Below are 17,691 nucleotides of genomic sequence, written 5' to 3'. Positions count from 1 at the left end.
CTATGTTTGAAGAATGTGGATTGTTCTAAAAATCTTTTTTAATTTATATTGAACAAGGCTCAAGCAAGATTTAATGAATCAAGCCAGAAGCTGGACCTCTTAAAGTATTCATTAGAACAAAGACTGAATGAACTTCCTAAAAACCATCCCAAAAGCAGTATTATTATAGAGGAGCTTTCATTGGTCTCTTCGCCAACACTAAGTCCACGTCAAAGTATAATATCTACACAGAACCAGTATAGTACACTATCCAAACCAGCAGCTTTAACAGGTATGTGGTTTTGTATAATTTATTACTCATTTTTATTAAACTTGAGCATTCAAGTGATTCATACACACATTATTCTATATTGTCTGTAAAAGTATGTGGAAATATCTCATTCTTACATGCTTATCTTACAACTATTTTGTTTAAGAACTATGACCAAAACACACACACTAAAATTTTAAGCTAGGTTTAGTAAAGGTGTTACATAATTTGTATATAAATATAAAGGCTTTAGTGTTTGTAGTGGCTGATAGAATGCCCATAAGGCATTACAAGTGATTGAGGTTCCTTAAATATATTTGATATGTACAAAGTTCAATTAAAAAAAGAAATGTTCTGGTCCTTAAATAGTCTCTCTAGAATAATGCTAGCACTTTTCATCTTTAGATTATCAAGTGCATTATAAAGGTGGGTAAGTACAGTAACTCCTCACTTAATGGTGTAGTTATGTTCCTGAAAAATGCGACTTCATGCAAAACAGTGTTAAGCGAATCCAATTTCCCCATAAGAATTAATGTAAATGGGGGGGGGGGTAGGTTCCAGGGAAATTTTTTTCACCAGACAAAAGACATTATATACATATACAGTATAAGTTTTAAACAATTTTAAACAAACAGTTTAATATTGTACATAGCAATGAATGATTGTGAAGCTCGGTTGAGGTGGTAGAGTAAAAGGGTGGAATATTTCCTAGGGAATGCCTCACTGCTAAATGATGAACTAGTACTCAGCTGAGGCTTAAGCGTTAATACGCTGCTGTTAATGTAGCCTCACACTCCACAAGGCAGCATGGACTGAGGCAGGAGGGAGGAAACACAATAGATGCAGGGCAGTAGCTGCAAACACTTCCCTGCAAAAAATGAACATGATGATGAGACCACGCTATCCAGCTGGAGCGCACCAATCCCTCCTCCTGACAGCACATGCACGGCTACACAGGTGCTGACTTTTTAAAGTGCGGGGGGGGGGGTGCCTGCATGAATGAGAGAGATGTGCATTGCCCCTTTAAGTATGCTGACCCCACTTCAATTACATTGCCCTTTTAAGCAGATCAGCCAGTTCAGACATCAGAGGGTTAGCCGTGTTAATCTGGATCTGTAAAAGCAGCCGAGAGTCCTGTGGCACCTTATAGACTAACAGACGTATTGGAGCATAAGCTTTCGTGGGTGAATACCCACTTCGTCGCATGCAGTTCAGACAGAAAGCAACAGCTTCCAGCAAGCTCCCTCCTTTCTGTCCCTGAGCCCTGTCCCCCTCCTCCGCTTTGTGGAGAGGGGGGCAGGAGCGGCGGGAGCAGAGGCACATCCTGATATCAGCACCTCTCTCACCCCCTCCCCCAGCAAGCAGGAAGCTCCCGGGAGCAGCTCCAAGGCAGAGGGCAGGGCAGAAACAGCACAGCAGTGGGGGGAGGGCCACCTGAACTGCTGCTGGACAGCTGCAGAGCCACATATCTTACAGGGAATTTAGGGGAGCTGATGGGGGGGGAGGCGCGAAACTGCACCCCTTCTCCCCTCTCCCCCCTCCGCCCCCCCGGTTCTAATCCCCACAAGGAGAGGCTGCTCTTCCAGAGAATCCTGCAAGCAGTGGACAAAGCAGGCAGCTGCCAAATGATGTTATAAGGGAGCATTGCGCAACTTGAAACGAGCTTGTTCCCTAATAGATCAGCAATGTAACAACGTTAACTAGGACAACTTTAAGTGAGGAGTTACTGTATGATTATCTCCATTTTACAGATGGGAAAACTGAGGTGCAGAGGAGTTAAATGACTTGCCTAGGTCAAATAGCAAGTCAGTGGCAGAACTGGGAATAGAATCCAGGTCTCCTCCCAGCCCTATACCTTATCCACTAGGTCTCACTGGCTTCATGGAAGGCGAGATTTATGTTTAAAAAAACAAAATTAAAACTATATTTATAAAGTAGAGAAATTTTCAAATATTCCTTAATGGAAATGCACAAAAATATTAAGTTCCCTATTTATTTGTGCTAATGGTTTTCCCTAGATTAAAATAACTAAATATGAGGAATTAAGTGTTAGTATTCACAGAAATAAATGTCTGCATAGTGGGTTATGAAAGTCAAGACTATATAGCCAATCAGTGTCTCAGAGATGCTGTTCATCTTGAATTGTGGAACCTCATAAAAGAAAGAAGTTTTCAAGAGATCTCATATGTTTTTAATGAAGATCTCAAATACATCTCTCCAGATTTTACTTCGTTTGCTTAAAGCAGGTGTTGAATAAAACTGTATTCAGATATTTTGAGTCTATTAAATTATTAAATAAACTACCAAATTAGAAGTACTAATCCAGCTGTTTTCTTTTGTTTTCCCCAACGACTTTACCTTTAACTGCTAGCCTGAACTGTAACAGAGGAAGTTTGTTGCCAAAAAAACAAAAAACAAATACAGGAAGTCAAATTCTGTCTTTGCAACACAGGGGATATATATGTATTTCTGAGGGCAGAGTTTGGCCTCACGAGTTTAATTTTTAAAAAATTAATATAACAAACACAAACTTTTCTTTGTATGCCAGGCTGCACTAATGTTAATAACTTGGAAAGGTTCTTCTTGTCTTACATTTAGATCAAATAAGAAATGTAACAACTGGACAAAAAGCGGAGATACAAAGTTCTGCAAATCCCTCTGGCTATCTGTGTGGCGTTTTTACAGATTCAGCACAGTCTTTCTCCAAATCCAGTGTGATTTCACTAGGAATTTTTACTGGAGCACTGAGGATTTCAGTGTCCCTGGGTATAATTAATGTCCTGACCCTTGATTTTAAAACCATTTTACCTTTCTCTTAAATTGTAATCTTATATCAAGACAGGTGGCAAAATAGTTAATCTTTTAAATATTTCTTACTGATAGTTTCATTAATTATCTTGCAGTCTTGACAAAGTGAATTAAAAAAAAAATGGAAGACACACTGAAGTGCAGCAAAGGACATTGGTTACTTTTTTTGTTTTTTTTAAAACTGAACTATCGCATTAGTGCTGTGAATAACCATGTGTATATTTTGCCCTCAACAGGAACAGACTCATGAGTAGGGTATATATTAATTTCCTGAATAATCAAAAATGATTCCAAACGACATGGCTTGGTTAATTGGGGTTTATTGCTCCCAGAGGGTGGTGTGTCAGCCTCAGAGAAGATGTGACATCACTGGCTTGTTGCTATCATCTGGTTGAGGATGAAACAAGTACCACTAGCTGCCTGTGATATTGGGGACTGTGCCTTTAAGGGCTGAGCTTCTCAGAAAGAGTCTGGGCAGGGTGCTGTGAAGATCTTATTATGCACAGCCATTTGGAACGACACAGAATAAAGCAGGGTTCTTAAGCACGGATGCTCACCACATACCACACTGCCCTCATTACACGGCAGCTGCAGGTGGAGGACTGCAGACTAGCAGGAGTGCTGGAACAATTTGTATAGTGGGGGTGCTGAGAGCCGTTGAACCCAAACTATAAGCCCTGCATATAATGGAAACTACTTCAAGCCAGGGGGGCTCCAGCAGTCCTAGTTCCAGCACCTATGAAGACTAGTAGAATTCAAATATAGTTAATGGCTTTTCAGGCTAATATACTTATTAGTTGGTGACATCCCTTGATACACTGCAAGAAAAGAATCTAAATCTTCATTTAAAGGAAAAATGCTTTTATGACATGAACTGTGTTAAATGATGAAGATTTTCATGTCATCAGACACTTTAAAATCTGTCCACGTTTTTGGCCTCTGAAGAAATATCCTGAGCACCTAGGGTTGTCTTTAAAGTGGAGCAGTGTGGGGCAAAAAACCTAACTGGCTTCAAAACTGAGTTTGGAGTATGGAGGGGATGGGACTGCCTACAATGGCACATAGCCGATCTGGGAGTGCTAGTAGCAAATATCCCCAAAGGCTAGTGATGAGACTCTAGATGGGGAGGGCTCTGAGTTACTACAGAGAATTATTTCTCAGATGTCCGGCTGTTTGGGTCTTCCCAAAATGCACAGGGTCTAACTGACTGCCATATTTCAGGTTGGGAAGGAATTTCACCAGGGTCAGATATCCCGAGATCCTGGGAGGTTTTTGCCTTCCTCTGCAGCAGGGGGCATGGGTCACTTGGAGGTTTAAACTAGAGTAAATGATGGATTCTCTGTAACTTGAAGTCTTTAAATCATGATTTGAGGACTTCAGTAACTATTACAAGAGTGGGTGGATGAGGTTCTGTGGTCTGCAATGTGCAAGAGGTCAGACTAAATCAAGATGGTCCTTCTGGCAAAAGTCTGAGAGTCTACAAGTTTTCAATGAATTTGATTGCATCAATATGAAAATTCTAACTCTAGAAGGAGGAGGGTGTCTTTTTGGATTTCCATGTACTGTTGATTCAGACATTATTGTGTTGCTGCAGAGAGGGTAGGGATTGGGAAGCAGCCTGAAGGCCTCATACCCACTTGTGTAAAAGACCATCTTCTTCAGCAAATCCAGATATGTTTAAATTTCAAAAGATTGAGATTTTAAATTATGCATATATTTAACTCCTGAGTTCAGTGTGCAGGAACAAAATTAGATTTCTTAATGTTTTTTCAACAAACTAGTAGTATCACTAGTCACTGTAATTTAAAAAAAAAAAAAAAAACATGCTGGTGTTTTCCTTAACTTTGTTTTAGTTATATGATGTTTAGTAAGCTGAGATTGTCCTTTCAACAGAGTTTTAATTTTAAATTTTCTTATTAACTTGAAAACTCAAAAAATCTAATTTAGCTTTCACTGTTGATCTACTTACTTACTTATATTTTTAACAACTTGGGAAATAAAATAGAATTGCCAGTCTATTTAAAGTCCATTTCCATCTTTGCATTAGCACGATGTTGCAGTGTTTGGGTTGCATTATAATGCTATCTAGAAACCTTGTTCAAAGCTTTATATTTTAAAAACATTCATAGAAAAGTTTTCATTGCTGTTGGGTTTTATAAAAGATAATTTTTAATTACCTAAATTTTGGGTCAAATATGATATGACCATATCTCTTTAATTGCTGTACATAGGTAAGCATTTCAATATTTTCATAACTTAATACGTTCATACTCAGCATAATAAGTATTTGGGTTTCCTGGAAGATTTTTCAACAAAAAATAAAACCTGCCATGCTTCGATACATGTGCCCTCATTCAGAAAGTAAATTATTTAATTTCTAGTGTTGCTTCCTATCACATTTTATTGAAGAATGCCTGCTAGTGTACAGTAGACATCATTGTATCTGTTACCTAAATTGAATATTAACACAGCTGTCATTTGTGAGAAATTGTCTTTTCTTTAAATTTCAGTTGACAAGTTTTCTTCTTCCCTACTGATGTAGTCATCAGTTCTGTTCATTTTCTTTTGCTTAAATATTAAGAATTAAGATCTTTACATATAAGCATAACAGAATAGATTGTTTTAAAATTGCTTTATGCTATACCACTGAATTGTAACCCCTGCTGATGTTTGATTCCATATTTGTTTAATCTTGATGTTTTTAATTTTTTAATTTCAGTGGGTGTCCTTCCAATAAATAACACTACTATCTAACTTGAGTCTCTCATCACTTCTCTGAAGCAAATATCTGTGAATTCTATTACTCAGTAACCTCTGTATAGGTCAGAATGTGAGGTTCTAATACAAAATCATTCACTAGTCATTGCACTGTGTACACATAAGAACTTAGTATGTGACAAAAGCAATTGTTTTTATCTTGTTTCAGGTACTTTAGAAGTAAGGCTCATGGGTTGCCAAGATATTCTGGAAAACGTCCCTGGTCGATCAAAAGCTACATCAATTACTCTACCTGGCTGGAGTCCAAGTGAAGCCAGATCATCTTTCATGAGCAGAACAAGCAAAAGTAAAAGTGGGAGTAGTCGAAACCTTTTGAAAACAGATGACTTGTCCAGTTTAGTATCCTTTTTATTTTTGAAACAGTCTAATTGAAATGCTCAGAAAAAGTTAATTTTGTTTAAAAAAAAATCTACAGTATAAGACCTGCTCAGTGACTGTATCTTTATTACAGCTAAATCTCAAACAATCACTTCCTGTCCTGTTATGCATATTGCTCAGGAAGAAAGATGCCAGTAAAAAAAAAAAAATGATATTGTTTTAAATTTTACCAAAGAGTTAAGAGGGCTTCTTGGTGGGGCTGTTGCTACTGTACGGGACGAATGAGGGAAGAGAAGAGAGTAAGAGAATTCAAAACTTCATCAGATTTACTAACCATATACACACATGTTTTTGAGAGGAGTGCATTTTTGTATTTGTGACTTGTGTAACTGAGAAATTGATTTCAAACTTAAAAATGGTCTAGCTCTTCATCAATATGTTGATGGATCAAAAATTCTTAATCCTAAATTTAATTGGATCATGTGGGCATAATGGTCTTTTTTTAGTGAGGCATTAACACTGAAGTTTTTTTGTTTTTGTGGAAAATCCTCTTATACTTTTAAGCTGAGTTTGTGTAACTTACTTACAGATGAAATCTGTGCTGTATTGAAGCTGGACAACACTGTGGTTGGTCAAACTAGCTGGAAGCCTATTTCCAATCAGTCATGGGATCAGAAGTTTACACTGGAACTAGACAGGGTAAAGACACTGCTGTTTCCATTGATGGAGATTCAGTCCCATGGATTAATTTCATGCTTTTCTGTGTCTGTTCTTTTCAACTGTTATGAACCTATTCAGGTTCCATGTATATAAGTATTCCTGTTCTTCATAGAAGCAATTTCATGGCATGAAGTGTTTTGTTCTTCTTTGAGTGCTTGCTCAGATCGATTCCAGTTAGCTGTGTCCCGGTTCGTTGGAAGGTTTTTCCCCTAGCAGTACCCATTGGGTTGGCTCTGGAGTCGTGCCATCATGGTGCTGCATATAGGGCCCTGCCGACCTGCCGCCTCTCAAGTTCCATCTTACCATCAGTGGCGGTCGTAGGAACGTTTCATCTCTCGTCTTCAACGAGCGATCCTCTAGCATATTTTCTGTAAATAGTTAAAGATTGTTGTACTTAGACATCTGGACTTGGGGTACTGGTGGGTGTTTTCCTCCCCCGCTTCCAGGGCCCGGGGCATGTTCAGACCCAGGGGTTTAAGCCATATGGGGTTTGCCAGAAGCCTATCCCAAAGGGTGACCTGCACTCAGCTTGTCTAAAGTGCTTGGGGGAGTCCCATCAAGCAGACAGGTGCAAGATCTGTAGAAGCTTTCGCCCCCACACAAAGAAGGAGAGAGATCACAGACTAAAGTTACTGCTAATGGAAGCAGCTCTCCGCCCTCAGTCTGAGTCAAGCTCCATGGACGCGGCACCGGGCTCCTCAGTGTCGGTGCACAGCACACTGGTTTCGGTCTGGGAGGTGCCGGGGAAGGACTCTGGGAGCAGAGACACTCGGCACTGGCATTCCCTTGCGCCGAGCATAGCACGGGATCAGTCTCGGCATCTCTCACAGTCTCCTGTCCCGAAGAAGCAGCACAGGAAGACTGATGGAGGGCGCTCACCTTCCCACACACGGGAACGTGAACCCAAGGGAGGGAGACGAGTGCAAGACCATACCTCCCCTCCAGCTCAACAGCCTGCACCGTCAACTCCGGGCCCCTGGCACCGATCCCCGGCAGTGATGTGCACTGTAGTCGCCAGCATTCCCAGTCAGCGGGGATGACCCAAATCTTTCCCCCGGTACCATGGCCACCACAATGGCAGGTACCAGCTCAGATGCCGACCCAGTGAGCCTTCTGGACACCATGGGCTTACCACCAGTCCCAGGGGTCCGCCTCGGTACGCTCCTTTTCTGTCAGGTCCGAGAGAAGGACTGCATCTAGGGCCAGGGATTTCTCATGGCATTAGCCACTGCTACCACTGCCAGCACCACAATTAGTACCGCATCCAGCACCGACAACAGGTCCAGTGCCATACCCAGCACTGTGGCTACACTTAGTACCACAGATGGTACTGTGACCAGTATCGGGACTGGCACTGAAGCGGACTCTGACTTGGGGCCGGAGCTGCAGCGTTTTGATGGGCCGGAGGGCCCCTAGTCATTGTCTCCAAATGAGGCGGTGGCAGAGACATCCTCGAGGCCCCCCCCTTCCCGACAGCAGAGTCCACCTTGAACTTCTGAGGCGGGTCGTTCAGAACCTCGAGGTACAGACGGAGGAGGTCACTGAGGTGTCAGGTCCAATAGTAGACATTTTATCCCTGGCAGGACCCACCAGGGTGGCCCTTCCCCTGGTAAAGACCATTCAGGAGAACACACAAACCCTGTGGCAAACACCATCCCCTCTGGCTCCCACAGCTAAGGAAGTCAAGAGAAAGTACTTTGTGCCCTCCCAGGGCTATGAATACTTGTTTACCCACCTCCCGCTGGACTTATTGGTAGTGACGGCTGTTAACATGAGGGAAAGGCAAGGGCATCAAGGAACTACCCTTGGAGCTAAGGACGCAAAGAAGCTGGACCTCTTCGGGAGGAGAATATACTCCACTGGGGGGGCTTCTGCTTTGGATTGCAAACCAGCAGGTGATCCTTATCTGATATAACTTCAAGTCTTGGGACATAATATCCAAATTCTCAGACCTTGTCCCACCGGATTATAAACTGGAATTCTCTGCTCTTATGGATGAGGACAAGATGGTTGCAGGACATTGCTGCAAGCAGCATTAGGCTCAGTGGACTCTGCAACATGGACGATGTCTTCGGGCATCACAGTACGCCGTTGCTCATGGCTGCCGGCCTCCCTGGGGAGGTTCAACAGAAAATTCAGGACCTACCGTTTGAGGGGGCCACATTATTTTCAGAGAAAACAGACTCGAGACTCCACAGTCTGAAAGACTCCCGCACCACTCTAAGATTGCTGGGTCTGCACGCCTCTGCCATCCAACATAGATAATTTAGGCTTCAACCCACAACACAACCATACCAGGGGCAGTTTAGGCAGGACCAGAACCGCCAGCGTCCAAGAAACCAGAACCGCTGTCGCCAAACCCACGAATAACAGGGGGTCTGGGTCATCAGGCAGCCACCAGGCCCTAGGCAGGCTTTTTGAGGATGTGCCCGAGCGCATTGTACCAACCTCTCGACTGGATCCTTCTTTCCCATTTTCGGAATGTCTATCCCATTTCTGCCAAGCGTGGTCCCAAATAATCTCAGACGGTTGGGACCTCTGCATGATGGAGATGGGATATTCTCTTCCATTTTCCCCGTTCCTCTTCAGGGACTTCTCTCACGAGCAACTTCTCATACAGGAGGTTCAAACCCTCCTATCGGCAGGAGCTGTGAAGGAGGTTCCACCGGAGCTCAGGGGAAAGGAGTTTTACTCCTGGTATTTCCTAATACCGAAAGTAAAAGGGGATCTCGGGCCCATCTTGGACCTGCGCAGTCTGAACAGGTTCATAAAGAAACTAAAGTTTCAAATGGTCTCTTTGGCCACTATCATCCCGTCCCTGGATCCAGGAGATTGTTATGCCACCCTCGACTTGAAGGACACATATTTCCATAATCCTGCCCGACGGGCACTTCTTAAGGTTTACAGTCGGGAGTTTCCACTACCAATTCACAGTGCTACATTTGGCCTATCTTCAGCACCTCGAGTGTTTACCAAATGTTTGTCAGTCGTGGCCCCTTTTCTGTGGAAAAGGCAGGTTCAGGTATTTCCTTACCTAGATGACTGGCTAGTCAAGGCCCGGTCCAGAACACAAGTGGATCAACATGTTTCCCTCATAAGATCCACCTTCAATGCATTGGGTCGCCTCCTAAACACTCAAAAGTCAATGCTCACCCCTACTCAGAAAATAGAGTTCATAGGGGCAGTGCTAGACTCAGCACAGGCCGCAGCGTTTTTGCCCCAATCCCTCTTCCAGGTCATTCACATACAGGACCTCAAACAATTCCCTATAACCACAGTAAGGAGTTGCTTAAAACTCCTAGGTCACATGGCATCTTGTATGTATGTAGTGCAACATGCAAGGCTCAGACTCAGACCTCTCCAAGCTTGGCTCGCATTGGTGTATCGACCAAGCAGGCGCAGCCTAGACATGGTGGTTACCCTTCCACCAGATGTTCTCAGTTCTCTTCACTGGTGGCTCGACCTACACTTGGTGTGCGCAGGGGTTGCGTTTTCCAAACCCCGTCCATCCCTATGTCTGACAACTGGTGCCTCAGCCATGGGGTGGAGGGCACACCTTGGGGAGCACAGAACTCAGGGCCTCTGGTCTCAGGAGGAACTGATGCTTCACATCAATGTAAGGTAGCTCAGGGTGGTCCAGCTGGCATGTCAGGCCTTTTGGCCTCTCTTGGAGGGCAAATGCATATCGGTCCTGACAGACAATACAACAGTGATGTTTTATATCAACAGACTGGGGCGCATGCTCCTCAACTCTGTGTCAGGAAGCCCTCAAGCTCTGAGAGTTCTGCATAGTACACTCCATACTTTTGGAAGTGTCCTGTCTTCTAGGGTTGCAGAACAAACTAGCAGACCACCTCAGCAGGTCTTTCCACAACCATGAGTGGTCTGTCCGCCCAGATGTGGTAAACAATATATTCTAAAGGTGGGGAGTTCCCCAGATTGATCTGTTCGCCACAAGGGCAAACAGGAAGTGCCTACAATTCTGCTCCTTCCTAAACCACAGCCTGGATTCGTTGGCGGACGCATTTTTCCTTACATGGAAGGACTACGCATTCCCTCCCATACCACTGATTCACAAGGCCCTCCTCAAAATCTGGAGCGAAGGATCCTTAGTGATCCTGGTGGCACTGGTCTGGCCACATCAGCATTTGTACACCATGCTACTGCAGCTATCGGTGGACACTCCAATTGCTCTACCACTAGTTCTGGACCTCATCGCTCAACATCACGGAAGGCTTCCACACCCCGAATCTCGAGTCTGTATGGTTGAACCGGCTAGAGTTTACATGCTGAGACCCCATTAGGGAGGTTCTTCTGGGTAGCAGAAAGCCTTCAACCAGAGCGACTTACCTAGCCACGGGGAAGAGATTTGTGATTTAGTGCTCGCAGAGTCGTATCCCTCCAACACAATCGTCGGTCCTCTTTATCTTGGACTACCTCCTAAAGTTGAAACAGCAGGGTTTGTCTCACTCCTCGATTAAAGATTCACCTGGATGCCATCTCAGCTTTTCACTCTGGAGAGCATGGACACGCCATTTTCACTAACGAAATGGTCGGCAGTTCCTCAAGGGATTAGACAGATTATATCCTTCTATTCTTCTTGGAGTGGTGTCCCTGAGGGTGCTCCACTCTAGGTGTCCCTGCGCAGGAGATTTCTCGCAGCAGTACTCAGTCGGGGGAAGGGCGTGCACAGGAGTCGTCTCGTGCAGCTGTTGGCACTTCCTGTAGCGCACGCTCCCCTGACTGTCCCTCAGTTCCTTCTCAACCAACCTCGGCTGCAGACGGAGCTCCGCGGCTGTGCTCTCTTTGATACTTTCTGGGGGGGGGTGAAGTTACGAGTTACATAGGAACTTTTTTAGTCTATATTTAGTTACATTGTTTAGTTACTTTGTGTATACGTAGTTACATAGTTTCCTTAGTTCCTCTTAGAGGTTTTTCTTCAAAAAAAAAAAGAGAGAAGAAAGAAGACTTTTTTTCTCTCCTTTACTCCCCGTTTGGAAACAGTTTCTACAGTTTACCATTACAATTAACCCTCATCTCTCAAGAGGCGGGAGAGGCTTAGCTGCAGTCATGCCGGGCTCCACAGAATTTAAAAAGTGTGACTGCTGACGTGAACTGATGCCAGTCTCTGAAGGCCACACGTCCTGCATTTGCTGTCTGGGAGAAACTCATATCTCCCAGAAATGCATACATTGCACCAACTTAACAACAAGGGCAAGACGTGACGGGGATCTCTGCTTGAAAATGCTTCTGCTGGAGAAATCCCTCTAACCTCCGCAAGAGACGTCCTCTGGGGAGTCTCATAAATGGAGATCCCTGAGCTCTGATAAGGCTCCGACTTCCAAAACTGTCAGGAAGGGAGCCTCAACCTCTCCAGCAAGGGTTTCTCACAAAGAGAGCTTCTCCAGTGAGGTCTTTACCCTCAGTGCTCCATTCATCCAGAGTGAACATTTACAAGGCACCAGGCTCCTCCGGCACCGTCCCTCAGTGGACCCCTGCTAAGCCCCAATGCGCAGCACCGGAGTTGAGACGTCAAATCTCCTTCACAGCACTGAGAACCCCAATGCAGAGTGCGACAAAGGCAGCGGCACTGCGATCAATGCTGCTGCCACCGGCACTGACTTGCTGCTGCCTAACGAGCCAAATCCAGCACTGGTCCGCGCTCCAACGGTCGACTGCAACCCCAAGGCGGGACCAGTGCAACTCCTGCATCCTGCTGACATACCAGTCTCTTCGGCACTGCAGTCACTGCTGCTTGGCACTGAACACTGCCCGAGCTACATAGCACGGTACCATCCTTCATCTCCTGCACCACTCTCCATGCATAGTGGTGAGGAAGGAGACGTGCAGGACAATGGCTTCTCCTCTCAATGTTCATCCCCATCACAGAGGAGACCTACATGGAACGCAGTGAAGCCTAAGCCTCATCCCTCTGAGCATTCACAGCCCTAGCCTAACCCATTACCACCTTACCCCATGCAATGGCCACAATGGGGTCCTCGGCCCACATACCAGAACCCCTATTCTGGTCCCCCATCCCCAGCAACAAGAGGTTCCAGAGTACACCTATCATTACCACACAGAGAAACCTCTGACCCCCCTGAGACAGAGATAGAAGAGGAAGGGATACTATCTGAGGCAGACCTGGATGATTCACCACCTGCCCCACACTCATCTTCTGCACCAGATGAAGCAGTGACGCCATCTACCCCTACAACACCAGATGACCTGAAACAGTTCCAAGAACTCTTCGAAAGAGTAGCAAACAGCCAAGAAATTGCCTTACATGAGGTGCAGGAGAAACCACATAAGTTGTTTAAAAATCTTACAACTGGCATCATTGACCAAGGATGAGCCCTCCCCATGGATGAGGCTATAATGGAGCCTGCGGAGGTAATATGGCAAACACCAGCATCGGCACCACCCACCAACAAAAGGGCTGACAGAAAATACTTTGTTCCAGCCAAAGGTATGGAATTTTTGTTTTCACACCCTCAAGCCTGTTCTCTGATAGTAAAGGTTGCTAATCATCGCAGTAAAACAGCCTCATTTCTGCTGCTCACTGCAAGATAAAGAACACAAGAGACTGGACCTCTTTGGGTGGAAAGTTTCCTTGTCAGCCACCCTTCTGCTTAGAGTTGCCAACTATGCTGCTCTACTAGCAAACTACGACTACTCTAACTATAGTAAAATACAAGAGCTTGTGGAGGACCTCCCCGAGCATAAACGTCCTCAATGCTATTATCAGCGAGGGTCAGTTAATAGCCCGCACAGCGCTGCAAGCCTCAATGTAGCAGACACAGCTGCCCGAACAATCTCAACAGCTGTGGTTATGAGAAGAACATCATGGTTGCAGGCTTCGGGAAGTCCAAAAGAACTACAGCTAAAAGTGGAGGACCTCCCCTTCGATAGGGATAAACTATTCTCATCTCAAACAGACGATGTCCTCCCTACCATGAAGGCCTCCCGAGCGACGCTGAGTACACTAGGCATGCACCCACCACCTGACAAGCGCCCTCCCTTTACGCAATACCAGAGGTCACGAGACACCTCGTTTAACCATCAACAACCACGATACTTCACTCAGAACAGATCCAAATAATGGGCTCAGAGACAGCGAGCTCCACAGAACCAGGCCTCGTCCACCCGTCCATCTACATCTAAGCCACAACTTTGAAGTCTTGCTCGAGGGTATGCATGACCTCCCCACACCTCTAGCGCCAATAGATACCCCATCTCACAATTTTGGTCACCACCTACGCCCATTTTACCATGCCTGGGCTGTGACAACCACAGATCAATAGGTTTTGGAGATCATATAATCTGGCTACACCATACCTTTTACAGCTATCCCCCCTTGCCTCCCCTCTTCCCCATCCCTCTTCAGGGACTCCTCTCACGAGCACCTTCTGCAACAGGAAGTAGACCACCTCCTACTGCTGGGTGCTGTAGAACCAGTACCAAATCAATACCGAGGGAGGGGTTTTTATATCAAATATTTCCTGACAGAGAAGAAAGGAGGGGGATGGAGACCAATCTTAGATCTCCGAAAACTCAACATGTCTGTATGCAACCACAGGTTCAAAATGGTCACTCTGGCCACAATAATCCCAGCACAAGACGGGGGGACTGGTTTGCAGCCCTCGACCTCCAAGATGCATACTTCCATATTACAATACATCCTGCCCACAGACCATTCCTGAGGTTCACAGTAGGACCCAACCACTACCAATACAGGGTCCTTCCCTTCGGACTATCCACTGCTCCCCGCGTGTTCTCAAAAACACTCGGTGTAGTAGCAGCACATTTATGATGCAAAGAAGTCATAATCTTCCCCAATTTGGACGATTGCCTTCTCAAGGGTGCCAACCGGCAAGAAACGGCAGGCATGCTGCAGACAACAATAAACCTGTTTCACCAGCTAGGCCTACAGATAAATGAAAAGAAATCCACCCTGGAACCCACCCAGCAATTGGAGTTTATCAGAGCTAACCTAGACTCCATACAAGCCAAGGCAATATTGCCAAACCACAGATTCACTACATTGACCAATCTTATTTCCACGGTGACCATCAGCCCACAAACTGCAGTGAGGACATGCCTTCAGATTTTGGGACATATGGCAGCTATGACTTTCGTAGTAAAGTATGCCAGACTCCATATGCGCTGTCTGCAGCACTGGTTGAGCACAGTCTATGCACCCAGCAAACACTCTCTCAACAGAAGTGTGACACTACCACCAAGGTTTATCCTCTCCCTACAATGGTGGACACAGCCAGGGAATGTATGCTCCGGGATTCCCTTTCAGGAAGACCCCCATCAGTGACTATTACAACAGATGCCTCCCTGATAGGTTGGAGCTCCCACTTGGGTCACCACAATGTACAAGGCAAGTGGTCTGTGACAGAAACCGGACTAAATATCAATCTCCTGGAAGTCCGCGTGGTACACAATGCATGCCTCCCACTCATACGAGAAACCTCAATCTCTGTTCTCACCAACAATGTGGTGTGCATGTTTTACATCAGTCGCCAAGGAGGAGCCAGGTCTCACTCGCTATGCATAGAAGCCATGAATTTATGGAACTTCTGCATCTGCAACAATATAAACATCATAGCATAATACCTACCAGGGTACTAAAACACTACAGCCAACAACCTCAGCAGGCACTTCTCACAAGAACACGAGTGGGAAATCCACGACAGTGTTCTCAACACAATATTCCAAAAATGGGGTCACCCAGTAATCGACCGTTTTGCCTCAGTAACAAATCACAAATGTCCACTATTTTGCTTCAGGGCAGGCCTAGCACCGGGGTCGGTAGGGGATGCCTTCCTCATCCCGTGGAACGTGTCACTCATGTACGCCTTTCCGCCAATACCACTGATCCCACAGGTCATCCGCAAGATACAACTCAACAGAGCATACATCATTCTCATTGCCCCACATGGCCCAGACAGACTTGGTTTCCGTACCTCTCACGTCAAGCAGTCTGTGCCCCACAGCCGCTGCCTTTCTGGACGGGCCTCCTGTTCCAGAACAAGGGCCTGACGCTCCATCCAGACCCAGCGAAATTCCGTCTCAAAGCGTGGCTCCTCTCTGGTTCCAACATGGGGAATTGAACTGTTCGTAGAAAGTAAAACAGGTATTAATAAATAGCCGTCCCCTCACCACTGGAAATACTTATCACCGTAAGTGGAAAAGATTCTCCCTTTGGTGTCAGCAAAAACAGCTGGATGCAATCAAGGCGCCCCTATCTGTGATCCTAGACTACCTACTAGAACAGAAGGAAACGGGGTTAGCCGTAAGTTCTATTAAAGTCCACCTCGCTGCCGTTATGGCCCTCCATAAACAGATAGAAGGGGCTTCGATATTCGCTCACCCAGTTACACTTTCTAGCAGGTATACAGAACATGAACCCAGAAGTACGCCAACCTGCATCACCATGGGATCACAATCTTGTACTCAAATGTCTCACAAGACCTCCCTTCGAACCTCTAGCAACCTGCTTGCTCCTTCATATGTCAATGAAGGTCGCATTCCTAGTGGCAATCACGTCTGCCAGATGTCAGTGAAATAGGAGCACTGATGGCTGAACCACCGTACACTGTATTTACCAAAGACAAAATTATGTTACGTCCTCACCCAAAATTCTTGCCCAAAGGGGCTACACATTTTCGTATTAACCAAACCATACATTTACCTGCCTTCTTTCCCAAGCCACATAATGACTCTCGAGAAGTAACACTGCACATGCTAGATGTCAGATGGGCCTTCTACTTGGCCAGAGCTAAACCATTCACAAGTCACCAAGACTATTCGTCTCTACAGCAGAGCGCTCCAAGGGCTCTGCAATATCGACCCAGAGACTCTCCAAATGGGTCTCTACCTGTATTCAAACTTGCTACCACCTGCATCACAAAGAACCCCCCACGGGCATCAGATCCCACTCATGCTAGATGTCAGATGGGCCTTCTACTTGGCCAGAGCTAAACCATTCACAAGTCACCAAGACTATTCGTCTCTACAGCAGAGCGCTCCAAGGGCTCTGCAATATCGACCCAGAGACTCTCCAAATGGGACTCTACCTGTATTCAAACTTGCTACCACCTGCATCACAAAGAACCCCCCACGGGCATCAGATCCCACTCAACGCGAGCCATGGCAACATCGATTGCATTCTTGAACAATGTCCCCTTAATAGATATTTGTAGAGCTGCAACCTGGTCAATGGAGCACACTTTTTTGCAAAGCATTACGCTATCACCCAAGGCCTTGACTGAGACTCTATCATTGGCCTTACAGTGCTCTCATCACAAACTTATATTTAACTCCGAACACCTACCATCCCTGATGGGGTACTGCTCTATAAGCACCTAGAGTGGAGCACCCACAGGGACACCACTCAAAGAAGAAGTTGTTACTCACCTTGTGCAGTAACGATGGTTCTTCGAGCTGTGTGTCCCTGTGGATGCTCCACTACCCACCCTCCTCCCCTCTACTTCGGAGTTCACACAGCCGAGCTCTGTGGTAGAGGAGGGACGGTCGGGGGAGCGTGCGCTACAGGAGGTGTCAATGGCTGCACGAGATGACGCCTGTGCGCGCCCTTCCCCTGACCGAGTACTGCTGCAAGAAATCTCCGGCGCAGGGACGCACCGACACCTAGAGTGGAGCACCCACAGGGACACACATCTCGAAGAACCATCGTTACTGCACAAGATGAGTAACTACTTCTTCTCCAGCCCACCCCCTCTTAGGACCTTAACTTGGTACTCTCGAGGCTGATGTGGCCCCCATTTGAGCCCCTAGCTACGTGC

General features: G+C 45.7%; 1 protein-coding gene across 6 annotated transcripts in view; it reads left to right on the top strand.

Annotated features, from left to right (window-relative positions):
- PKN2 (protein kinase N2) overlaps positions 1 to 17,691 on the top strand; it is a 137,320-nt gene that overhangs the window by 80,727 nt on the left and 38,902 nt on the right. For 5 of the 6 annotated variants that reach the window (XM_037907284.2, XM_037907285.2, XM_037907286.2 and 2 more), the window contains exons 6-8: positions 58 to 271; positions 5,985 to 6,170; positions 6,744 to 6,853. In XM_037907284.2, the coding sequence (XP_037763212.1) occupies positions 58 to 271; positions 5,985 to 6,170; positions 6,744 to 6,853 (510 nt within the window). The remainder of the gene's footprint in view (positions 1 to 57; positions 272 to 5,984; positions 6,171 to 6,743; positions 6,854 to 17,691) is intronic. The other variant, XM_037907282.2, reaches the window with a different exon arrangement.

Source organism: Chelonia mydas, chromosome 8 (genome assembly GCF_015237465.2).
Source record: "Chelonia mydas isolate rCheMyd1 chromosome 8, rCheMyd1.pri.v2, whole genome shotgun sequence".
Taxonomy (NCBI): Eukaryota; Metazoa; Chordata; order Testudines; family Cheloniidae; genus Chelonia; species Chelonia mydas.
Note: the sequence above shows the minus strand (reverse complement) of the source record. Positions and strands in the feature narration are given on the sequence as shown.